This window comes from Pleurodeles waltl, chromosome 2_2 (assembly GCF_031143425.1).
Source record: "Pleurodeles waltl isolate 20211129_DDA chromosome 2_2, aPleWal1.hap1.20221129, whole genome shotgun sequence".
Classification (NCBI taxonomy): domain Eukaryota; kingdom Metazoa; phylum Chordata; class Amphibia; order Caudata; family Salamandridae; genus Pleurodeles; species Pleurodeles waltl.
The window spans coordinates 1,164,916,200-1,164,928,104 of record NC_090439.1 but is presented as its reverse complement, the minus strand read 5'-3'; the positions used below and the strand labels follow the sequence as shown (position 1 = coordinate 1,164,928,104).

The 11,905-nt window shown below is 48.4% G+C and overlaps 1 protein-coding gene across 1 annotated transcript in view; it reads right to left on the bottom strand.

The window, feature by feature from the left end:
• Nucleotides 1-1,337: 1,337 nt before the first annotated feature.
• Nucleotides 1,338-11,905, bottom strand: part of LOC138278948 (E3 ubiquitin-protein ligase TRIM15-like) — a 157,687-nt gene continuing 147,119 nt past the window's right edge. Inside the window, exon 6 of the mRNA XM_069219362.1 lies at nt 1,338-1,575. Within this exon, the coding sequence (XP_069075463.1) occupies nt 1,517-1,575 (59 nt within the window). The 3' untranslated portion in view covers nt 1,338-1,516. The remainder of the gene's footprint in view (nt 1,576-11,905) is intronic.

The following is an 11,905-nucleotide window of genomic DNA, read 5'->3' as shown; positions in this document are numbered from 1 at the left end:
CGTACTGATCTGGACGCAAGGTGTGTCCAATTAGAACAAAAAGTCACTCACTAACCAGAAAGTCAGTTTAGTGTAATACCAACTTATATCACAGCGCTGTTCCTCCATTGACAGTTTGTCCACAGTTGACGACTGTGATGTAAGTGCTGCCGCTTGCTCTAATCACAGACGTTATGATGAGGTGTCATAGGATCCCATCCTCGCCGCCAGATTTGTAGAAACAACACCAGATCACGATGTATATAACAGTATTTATTTAGAGCAAGCCCTCTATAACTAGTGTTACAAATGAGGTCTTTGGTTGGCAGTCAGGTTAACCCCGTCCAAGCAAGGACCCTCACTCTAGTCGGGGTAAGGGAGAATCATACTCAGTTAATCCCCGCTCACCCCCTTGGTAGCTTGGCACGAGCAGGCAGGCTTAACTTCAGAGACAATGTGTTAAGTATTTGTACCAACACACACAGTAATACAGTGAACCACTACAAAATGACACAACACAGGTTTAGAAAAATATTAAATATTTTATCTGAATAAACAAGACCAAATACAATAAAAATCCATAAGATACAATTAAAAATACCAATCTAGCACTTAAAAGCAAGAAAACAGTGATTTGAGGTGAAAACACTGCAAGTTGGTAAAACATGGCATCTTAACAGCGAAGTTTCCTACAGTGTGATGCCAATGGTGCCGTTCACGGAGTCGGTCGACCCCCAAGTACAGTACCTTCAGAACAAGTAGAAAACGGGCCGGAGCACGGAGTCGCGGAGAGCGGCTTAGCTGGACCCAATGAGGCGTTGGTTCCGGTGCCATGGGGCAGGAAGACTGTGACGTTGCGTGGTAGCGTCGGGTCCTCTCTACAGGGCGCTGGAGGTGAAGCAGTGTCAGATGCGGAGTCGGTCACTTGGTTCCAGCAGATGCAAAGTCCGGCAGAGTTACGATGCTTTGGAGCGACCTCACCGGGTCGCAATGACGTCACAGGGCTGCAGGTGCTGCAATGGCATTGGATCATCATGGACGTTGGACTTACGACACTACGGTGTCAGCGAAGTAGGGCAGGATCAGCGATTGCAGCGATGCAAAGCCTTACAGAGGTCCACGGCTTTGGGGCAGGCGGTGTCACGGTTCCAGGTTAGTGGCGTCAGCTCACAGGCTCGTCGGATTCACACTCTGCGAGGTCCACGGCCTCGGGGCAAGTGGCGCCGCAGTTCCTGGCACCAGCATCCTTTACGAAGTCGCACGGCGTCGTCCGACATCAGTAGAATGTTTTTTCTACAGGAATTCACTTCCAGGGGTCCAGGAACTAGAACGGCACCCTCTGGTGAGCTAGAGTCCACAGCAAGTAGACTCAGGTCTAGTTGGTGAAGCCTTTGCTGCCCCTGAGGCTTCAAAACAGGAGGCAAGCTCTACTCCAAGCCCTTGGAGTCACTTCTCAAGCAGGAATGCAACAAAGTCCAGTCCCCGTCCCCTTCCACAGGCAGAAGCAGCAACTGCAGGATAGCCCAACACAGCACAGTCACAGGCCAGGGCAGCACTTCTCCTCAGCTCTTCTCCAGGTAGAGGTTCCTCTTGAATCTTAAAAAAAATTAATTCAAATTAATTTTTGATATACACCATCATACGACCAACAAGCAAGGACAAACACCTAGTATCTCCATCATTATGTCCGAGTTATTCTGTGCAACACCATACAAACTGCAATTCTATCGCGATCACTCCTAGTATCAATGCTAATCAGTCTGTACTAATCACACATATATGCAGAGTTGGCAGGAGCTCTCGTCCCACTGACGGCCACATGTGTAACAGGGAGGGAAGGAAAGGAAAAAGGGAGGGGGTTAAAGGAATGTACGCGCACTCTTATATCACTTACACGTACATAAGTGTACATTAAGTATATGACCTGTCAGGGAATCCTCCTGAGCCGGCCCATGCAGCCTGGCACTGCTCAGCAAAACCACCTTTTCTAGGTCTGAGACATAAGATGCATCTGGAGAGGCAGCCATATACCTGTCGGACGGGATCATAGTGGCATCATCTCCCAATAAGCAGTTAACTGCTCCTGACTATACGCTGCGTCCCTCAGCCAGTCTGCCTTGTGTGGTGCTTGCCCTCTCCCCCAGTTCATCGCTACTCTGCGCCTCCCCAAGACCAGCAGCAGTCCCACCAAACTCCTTTGCGTAGTCGTGATGTCTTTGACATATCCTAAAAGTGCAAACCTAGGGGTACGCAGGACTCTCAGTCCCATTATGTCATCAATCTCTTCTAGTGCCTCTCCCCAATAGCCTTGTATTCCACTGCAGCTCCATGCAGTGTGTAGAAAGTCAGCATTTGGTAAGAAACTTCTATTACATCTATCATCCGCTTTGAGACCCATGCATTGAAGTTGCTGCGGTGTATACTATAAGCGGCTTAAGAACTTGAAGTGAATTAAACGCAATCTATAGTTTGGGGAAAGATCACACATATGGGCACAGCAGTAGCGCCAGACATCATCTTCCAGGGTCTCTCCAGGTCTAATTCCCATTGCAATCGAGCCTTTGTGTCTGCTGAGGGGCGGTGGACTGCACACTAGCATACAGCCCGGTGACTAGTCTACGAGGTGATGGGGCCCTATATAGCAATTCTAGCGCATGAAATGTATATGGTGCGAGGGGAATTCTGGATATCGCATATACATCTCCGCTTTAATTTGTAAATAGGTCAACTTGTACAGCGCTGTATTGCAGGGTTCGTGGAGTGCAACTTCGGAAGATATGAACTGGCCCCCAGGGAACAGAGACCCCCGCGTGGTCAGGTTCATATTGTTGAGTCTGGTGCGGGCCCCTCCTCCTTCTGACATCTGCATCTCAGGAATATCTGAAATTGGCATGGAAGGGGCATACATAGCGCGAGCCCCAGTTCGGCGGAGCAGCGCGCGCCAGGCACGAGCCGTGCATGCCACCGAGTCAATATCCGCCCTGATCCGCTTACGGGGTTGATCTATTACGCTGATTCATTTATTCGGCCATACAGCATCAGTTTCAGGAGCCAGATGAGGTAAGTATCTAATAGGATGAATCTCGAAGTGCGCAAAGTGTGCCTGGGTGCAATAATAATATGATTCCAGATCAGGGGCCGCCAATCCCCCCCTCTCAAATGGTTGAGTTAGCATTTCCCATGAGATTCTGGGCCGCTTGCCCGCCCACACTAACGAAATTAACACCAATCGTAGTCGTTTTAGAAAGCTGGTTGTGAGGGAGACAGGAATGTTAATAAATAAGTATAAAAATGTAGGTAGTATGACCATCTTAGCTAGTGCTATCCGGTCTATCAGCGAGAGCAACAGAGAACGCCAGGCCACAACTTTGTCCTCCAGCCATGCTATAGCTCTGCCACAAATCTCAGCCCAGAACTCGACGACATCTCTACTAAGCCAAAGTCCCAGATAGCGCACCGGTTCTGACGCCCAGCGCAGAGGGTACTCAGAGCGGTGTGGAGTCGTGATGTCTGTCAGGGCGAGCACCACCGATTTGGCCCAATTGATGGTAGTGACAGAAAGGTGACCGAAACTCACAAATTATTCTATAATTGGGTCCAAGTGGACCTGTGGATCCCGTACATTCAGGGCAACATCGTTCGCATACATCAACACCAGAATTGGGCGCTGTCAAAAGATGAGCCCGCAGTTATTGTGATGTTGTCTCGAATGAGCCACAAGCGGCTTCATTGCCACCACAAACAGCAGCGGTGAGAGGGTGCAGCCTTGCCGGCCTCCCCTTGCAACTGGTATGGGACAGGTGATACTACCATTGATTCTCAACCTGGCCGTAGGGTTGGTATAAAGCAGCCGGACCAGTTGGATAAATCTGGGGCTCAGCCCCAGCCTGGCTAGTAGGCTGAATAAATAAGGCTATGCCAGGGAATCAAAAGCTTTTGTGGTATCTAGAAAAATCACTGCTGCCCGGGCTCCCAGATCCACCATCCGGGTCACTGCGAAGAATGTACGAAGGTTGTATGCTGTAGAACGACCAGGTACGAATCACAACTGGTCCGGGAGCACAATAGTGGTGAGCAGGGGTTGCAATCTGGAAGCTATTAATTTCGCTACAATCTTATTGTCAATATTTATGAGCGACAGTGGCCTGTAGGAATCGCAAACACTTGGCTCTTTGCCGGGCTTCAATATAGTGACAATGAGTGCTTCGTGGAGAAAAGGTGGAAGTATCCCCTCCTCCAACGACCCCGCATACATTTCCAGCAAGTGCGGCGCCAGGATACTTGCATATTCTTTATAAAAGGCCGGTGTTAAACCGTTTATTCCCGATCTCATCAACTGTGAAGGGGGCATCAAGATATTGTCTATGGGAGGTCTCCAGCCACAGGAGACTGATAGTGTCAAAGTATTCAGTGTATTTTGACGGGTCCAACTCCTCTGTCGGAGAATACAAAGAGGTGTAGAAATCTGTCATCATCCCCTGCACCGCCGCTGTGCCTGCGTGATGTGCCCCATTAGAGTCAAGGAGTTCAACAATGTAATCCTGTAGGAGGCTGGCCTGGCTTGTAGTGGGTACCAAGGGGTACTTACACTCTGTGCCAGGTCCAGTTATCCCTTATTAGTGTAGAAGAGGTGTTTCTAGCAGCTTAGGCTGATAGAAGGTAGCTATGGAAGAGCAGCTTAGGCTGAACTAGGAGACATGTAAAGCTCCTACTATACCACTGGTGTCATATGCACAATATCCAAGATGGCAGAGGTCTGGAGCACACTGGAGGACCTCTGGGCACCTCCCAGGGGAGGTGCAGGTCAGGGGAGTGGTCACTCCCCTTTCCTTTGTCCAGTTTTGCGGCAGAGCAGGGCTGGGGGATCCCTGAACCGGTGTAGACTGGCTTATGCAGAGATGGGCACCATCTGTGCCCATCAAAGCATTTCCAGAGGCTGGGGGAGTCTACTCCTCCCCAGCCCTGACACCTTTTTCCAAAGGGAGAGGGTGTAACACCCTCTTTCTGAGGAAGTCCTTTGTTCTACCTTCCCGGGCCAAGCCTGGCTGGACCCCAGGAGTGCAGAAACCTGTCTGAGGAGTTGGCAGCAGCAGCTGCAGTGAAACCCCGGGAAAGGCAGTTTGGCAGTACCCGGGTCTGTGCTAGAGACTCGGGGGATCATGGAATTGTCTCCCCAACAATTCCATGATCTTAGACATGTTACATGGCCATGTTCGGAGTTACCATTGTGACGCTATACATAGGTAGTGACCTATGTATAGTGCACAAATGAAATGGTGTCCCCGCACTCACAAAGTCCAGGGAATTTGCCCTGAACGATGTGGGGGCACCTTGGCTAGTGCCAGGGTGCCCACACACTAAGTAACTTAGCACCCAACCTTCACCAGGTGAAGGTTAGACATATAGGTGACTTATAAGTTACTTAAGTGCAGTGGTAAATGGCTGTGAAATAACGTGGACGTTATTTCACTCAGGCTGCAGTGGCAGGCCTGTGTAAGAATTGTCAGAGCTCCCTATGGGTGGCAAAAGAAATGCTGCAGCCCATAGGGATCTCCTGGAACCCCAATGCCCTAGGTACCTTAGTACCATATACTAGGGAATTATAAGGGTGTTCTAGTATGCCAATGTGAATTGGTAAATTTAGTCACTAGCCTGTTAGTGACAAATTTGGAAGTAAAGAGAGAGCATAACCACTGAGGTCCTGGTTAGCAGAGCCTCAGTGAGACAGTTAGGCATCACACAGGGAACACATACATAGGCCACAAACTTATGAGCACTGGGGTCCTGGCTGGCAGGGTCCCAGTGACACATAACAAACATACTGATAACATAGGGTTTTCACTATGAGCACTGGGCCCTGGCTAGCAGGATCCCAGTGAGACAGTAAAAACACCCTGACATACACTCACAAACAGGCCAAAAGTGGGGGTAACAAGGCTAGAAAGAGGCTACTTTCTCACACAAACACTATGCGTTTCGGCTGACAGGGCAGCCTTGATCACGTGCTCAAGGCTCACTTGTCAGCCGAAACGCCCTGAGTGTGCGCATTATTTTGTTTTTGTGTTTGGATTCTTATACAAGTCTGCTCTGCCGGTTTGCGCACCAACCCTCACGGGCCACCCGATCCTAGAAGGAGTGCTCTGTTTTGGGATACATATATATATATATAAATAAATATACATATATATATACTCCTTACTTCACCCTTCTGCGGGAAAACAATGTAACAAAGGACTTGATGCCCATGCGCAGTATCACTGAGAAGAGGAGTCACTCGATCTTGTGACTCGAAAAGATTGTTAGAACAAAAACAACTTGCAACACTTCAAACCCAACACTAGATGGCAGACTTATGGAGAACATGTGAATCTACAGCACTACTTGCCACAAACAGATGTCTACTGGGTAAGTAACATTTTCCTTCACCTGTGGATGGGCTCTGTGTTTCTAGAGGCAGTTGTAGCATACATTTAGTTTATGGGCTTGAAACCAATCATAGACCTTTATACATTTTCACAGACATGGAATCTGTTTCTATCACCCTGATTGGTTGTCATCACTAAGGTGCCACAGCCTGCTTCTACTTACCATAATTTAATATCTGGTTGTTCATTGGACAATGCAGTAATTATTGCATCGGATAACAATTCAACACCAACTTTTTTGTAATCTATCAGATGAGACAGTTATCACAGATTCCAAGTTTTTGGGAAATGACTCCAGATTCTGGTGCCTACTGCACCAAAATCTGCATGTTATGGTAAATACTGTCACCTTATCCATTTTTACATTCTGGCAGCTTTGACCAGCTCAGATGTAATGAAAGGTGAGGTCTTTATCACATCCAGGAACTACTGGGTGCGGTAAATAACACACAACCAGAATTTGGGAGACTGTACAAGCAAGAGTTTGCACAGAGGTCGGAAAACTCTGTCCCTCTCTAATCAGGGCCTAAGATGGCTTGTCCTTGACAGAAATCTACAGGTGTTGGGCGTTAAAGATTCCACATTCCTCAATAGATCACTGTGCTAGAGCGGTGCACTGTGTTACACAGAACACTGTCATACAGAGCCTTTGTTACAAGACAGTACATCCACAGTCAGTGGCGGCCGGCATCTTTAGGAGGGAGGGGGGTGGGCGGGGCACACACACACACACACACACACACACACACTCATTCTTTCACACACAGACACGCACAAACGCACATTAATTAACAACACTCATACCATTTAAACATGCACGCACGCAACAAACATTCATTTTAAAACATCACACACACTTAATCTTTCAAACACGCATGCACGCACATCCATTAACAACATTCATACCATTCAAACATGCACGCATGCACCAAACATTCATTTTAAAAGATCACACACACTCATTCTTTCACACACACATGCATGTACGCACGCACATCCATTAACAACACTCATAACACTCAAACATGCACGCGCGCACCAAACATTCAGTTTAAAACATCACACACACACACATAAACTTACCTTCAGCCTCCAGGTCCAGGAGGGTTGGGACTGCTGCCTTCCCTCATTGGCTGACATGAGGTCAGCCAATGGGGGACGGCAGCAGTCCCAGCCTCGTCACAGAGTGGGATGGGCTCAGTGAGACTGCTGACCCCACCCCACTCTGTGACGAAGTGTCACTGATTGACACTCGACCTGGGCGTTTCGGGGCTTAAACCTGAAGCACCCAGGGTGAATGTCAATGGGTGAAGCTTTCCTTGTCACCCAGGGGAGGGCCTTGAGGCACCTTTGCTGAGCCAAGAAGGACATGCTCATAGGAGCTGTGACCTCCTCAGCCCAGCAAAGTTCAGCTCAGGCAGCCAGGAGTCTGCACAAATCGTGCATGGCTCACTCCTGGCTGTCTGAGCTGAAAATTAAGAGTGTCTGTCAGGCTGGCCTTTGTTCAGCCTGACAGACACTCTTCATGAGGGGCAAAAGGTGGGAGGGCATGGCCCCTCTGCCCTAAAAGATGGTCCGCCACTGTCCACAGTACAGACAGAGCATTCACTGAACTCCACAGTGCCTGCACAAAAAGGTAGACTGCACTAGACAGCTTACTGTACTACAGAGAACACTGAAAACAGAACACTGCGTTAGAGCACCCGCTGCACTATACACTGTGCAGGGAGACCACAGCTTAGTGAGCAAAGCACCTATGGTACAAACTGCAGTGGACCGCAGTGGACAGTTCACTGTACTATACTGTATAACATACATCAGATGGAACACTGTGTCCACTGTATTAATCAGAGCACTGTGTTAGACAGCACACACTGTACAAGATAAACCACAGTGCTAGACAGAACACAGTACTAGATAGAACACTGTGCTAGACAGAACACTGTAGTAGATGGAACACTGGTAGGCAGAACACAGTACTAGATAGAACATTGTGCTAGACATAACATGGTACTAGATAGCACACTGTTGTAGACAGAACACTGTACTAGTTAGCACACTGTGCTAGACAGAACACGACACTAGAAAGAAACACCATGCTAGACAGAACACTGTACTAGACAGAACACTGCGCTTGACAGAACAATCTACTTGATAGAACACTGTGCTAGACAGAACATGGTACTAAATAGAACACTGTGCTAGACAGAACAAGGTACTAGACAGAACACTGTGCTAGACAGAACACTGTACTGAATAGAACACTGTGCTAGACAGAACACTTTACTACATAGAACACTGTTCTAGACGGAACATGGTACTAGATAGTAAACGGTGCTAGACAGAACACTGTACTATGTAGTCCACTGTGCTAGAGAGAACACAGTACTATATATAACATTGTGCTAGATAGAACACTGTACTAGATAGAACACTGTGCTAGACAGAACACAGTACTAGTTAAAACACTTCTGGACAGAACACTGCACTAGACAGAACACTGTGCTAGACAGCTCACACTGTACTAGGAGGGAAACGTCACTAGCCAGTTTACCTTATCACAGAACACAACACAGACAGTACACTGCAGAGCCCACTGTACTAGAGAGTACAATGTGCTGTAGAACTCCCTATACTAGACAGTACACTGTATTATACAGCACTAGAAAGCCCACTCTACTAAACAGAAAACTGTGCTAGAGAGCCCATTGCAATAGATAATACACTGTGCTAGAGCACCCACTGGACTAGAGGGCAGACTGCACTAGGCAGCACACTGTACTACAGAGCACAACACAGACAGTGCACTGTGCTAGAGTACCCCTACTGTACCAGTCAGAATACTGTGCTAGAGAGCCCGATACACTACTTCTCAGGTATACAGACGTAAACAGTGCTTGATGGCAAATGGCACAAGGCAGCTCACTGCACAACACAGCACATAGCAGGTATTCGGCTGTGCTAAAGAGCCAGCAGCATTAGGCAGTACACTGTGATAGAGAGCCCACTGCAGTAGAAAAAACACTGTGCTATATGGTAGACTACATTGGTCAGAACACTACACTACACAGCGCACCACAGACACTATACTGTGCTCGAGAGCCCACTGTACTAAATGGCCACGGAAGGTTCCCAAGGGCTGCAGCATGTATTAAGCCACCCTGGGGGACCCCCTCACTAAGTACATGCACACTGTCACTGCAGCTTGTCTGTGCTGGTAGGGAGAAAAAAGACAAAGTTGACATGGCACCCCTCTCAGGTACCATGCCCAGAAACCACTACCTGTGACAGGTCACCCCTCTAGCAGGCCTTACAGCCCTACGGCAGGGTGCACTATCCCACAGGTGAGGGCACATCTGCATGAGCAATATGCCCCTACAGTGTCTAAGTCCATTCTTAGACATTTAAGTGGAGTGTGGCCGTACTGAGTATATGGTCTGGGAGTTTGTCATTACAAACTCCACAGCTCCATAATGGATTCACTGAATACTGGGAAGTTTGGTATCAAACTTCTCAGCACAATAAACCCACACTGATGCCAGTGTTGGATTTACTGAACAATGCACCCAGAGGACATCTTAGAGATATCCCCTATATTTTACTCAATCCTTTAGTGCAGGACTGACTGATCTGTGCCAGACTGCCACTAACAGATGAACTTCTGACCACATGGGGTGAGAGCCTTTGTGCTCTTTGTGGTCAGAAACAAAGTCTGCTCTGGGTGGAGGTGCTTCACACCTCCCCTCTGCAGGAACGGTAACACCTGGCGGTGAGCCTCAAAGGCTCAGGCCTCTTGTTACAGTGCCCCAGGGTACTCCAGCGAGTGGATATGCCCGCCCCCCTGACAAAGCCCCACTTTTGGCAGCAAGTTTGCGTAAAACTTAGGAAAAACAAGGAAGAGTAACAGCGAACCCCTAAGGTGTCCAGAGCTGAAATGACCCCCTCCTTGCAAAATCCTTCATCTTAGTTTGGAGGACAGGGACCAATAGGGTTAGGTTTGTGTCTCCATCCCCAAAGGGAGTGGACACAGGAAGGGTGTAGCCACTCTCAGGGACAGTAGTCACTGGTCACTGGCCTATGACCCATGTAATGCCCCTAAATCCGGGAGTTAAGGGCTCCCCTGAACCCAGTTCGTGAGATTCCTGGTGACCTCATAAGAAGAAAGAAGAAAGACTGCTTAGCTGAAACCCCAGCAGAGAAGACGGAAGATGAAAACTGACTTGGCCCCAGCCCTACCGGCCTGTCTCTAGCTTCAAAAGCCCTGCAAAAGAAAGCGATGCATCCTGCAGGTCTACCCACCTCTGTCAAGCCTCCAGAGGACTGCCTGCATCACAGACGACCAAGAACTCCCATGGACAGCAGCCATGTGCAAGAAGAAACTACATCTAAGGACTCCAGAGGCTTCCCGGATCTGCGAGTCCTGACCATTCTGCACCCGAAGTCCATGTCCAGGTGGCCCAACTGACTAGAGAGGGTCCCCAGGCAATTCCAAGCAACTGCTCACCCTGGGATGACCTCTCCTGTCCTCCACAACAATGCCTGCAGCCTGAATCCAGAGGACCTCCCTGACCGCAACAGCACCGGATGAAGATACCCATCTCCAAAAGATACTTGGCATCCGCAGCCCCCTTGGCTTGGGGAATCAGACCTCCAGTGCAGCAACATTCAGAAGGCGGCCCTCCTACTTATCAAGCCTGTGGTTTTCCTGAACCGACCCCCTGAACCCAGCCTGCAACATCTAAGAGACCCACGGGGTCCCACTATGGGAAAGCATTGGGAGCCCGACGTTGTGTTTGCACCCTGCACCCGTCCGACATTGCTCCACTGAGGGTGTATGTTTGGTGCTGACCTGTGGCCCCCCTGGTGCTCCTCTAAACCCCAGGTCTGCCCTCCGAAGGCGTGGGTACGTACCCGCAAGCAGACCTGATCCCAAGTGCCCCCAGTCTCCATAGGAGCCCATGTTAAATTTGCCTCATCTTTGACCTCTGTACTCGGCGGCCTCGTGTTGCTGGTGGTGGGTGTTTGGGGTTAACTTGAACCCTAACCTGTGGACTTTTCAAACTCCAGAGACTAGAACTGTAAGTCTTGTACTTACCTGCAAAACATACTAAATTTTCTCCCCCCAGGAGCTGTTTCTGAAAATTGCAATGTCAACTTTTAAAACAGATTATTGCCATGTATTCAAAAACTGTATAACTTGGCAATTCTAACCAAAGTGGATTGATACATATGTGAAATACATATTTATTCATCTACTTACCTGCAACTTGAATCTTGTGGTTCTAGAAATAAATTAACAAAAGATATTTTTGCTACAGAAAGTCATTGGTCTGGAGTTAGTCATTGGGTGTGTGCTTCCCTTATTGCCTGTGTAATCGGAAATCCCCCCAAAACACTTGAAAATATAGAATGTATAGCTGATGGTATTAAACCGAATATAGAGGTGAAGGTGTGAACAAAACCAGAATGAACAGCCTTAAAAAAGTGGGTGATTCCATTAG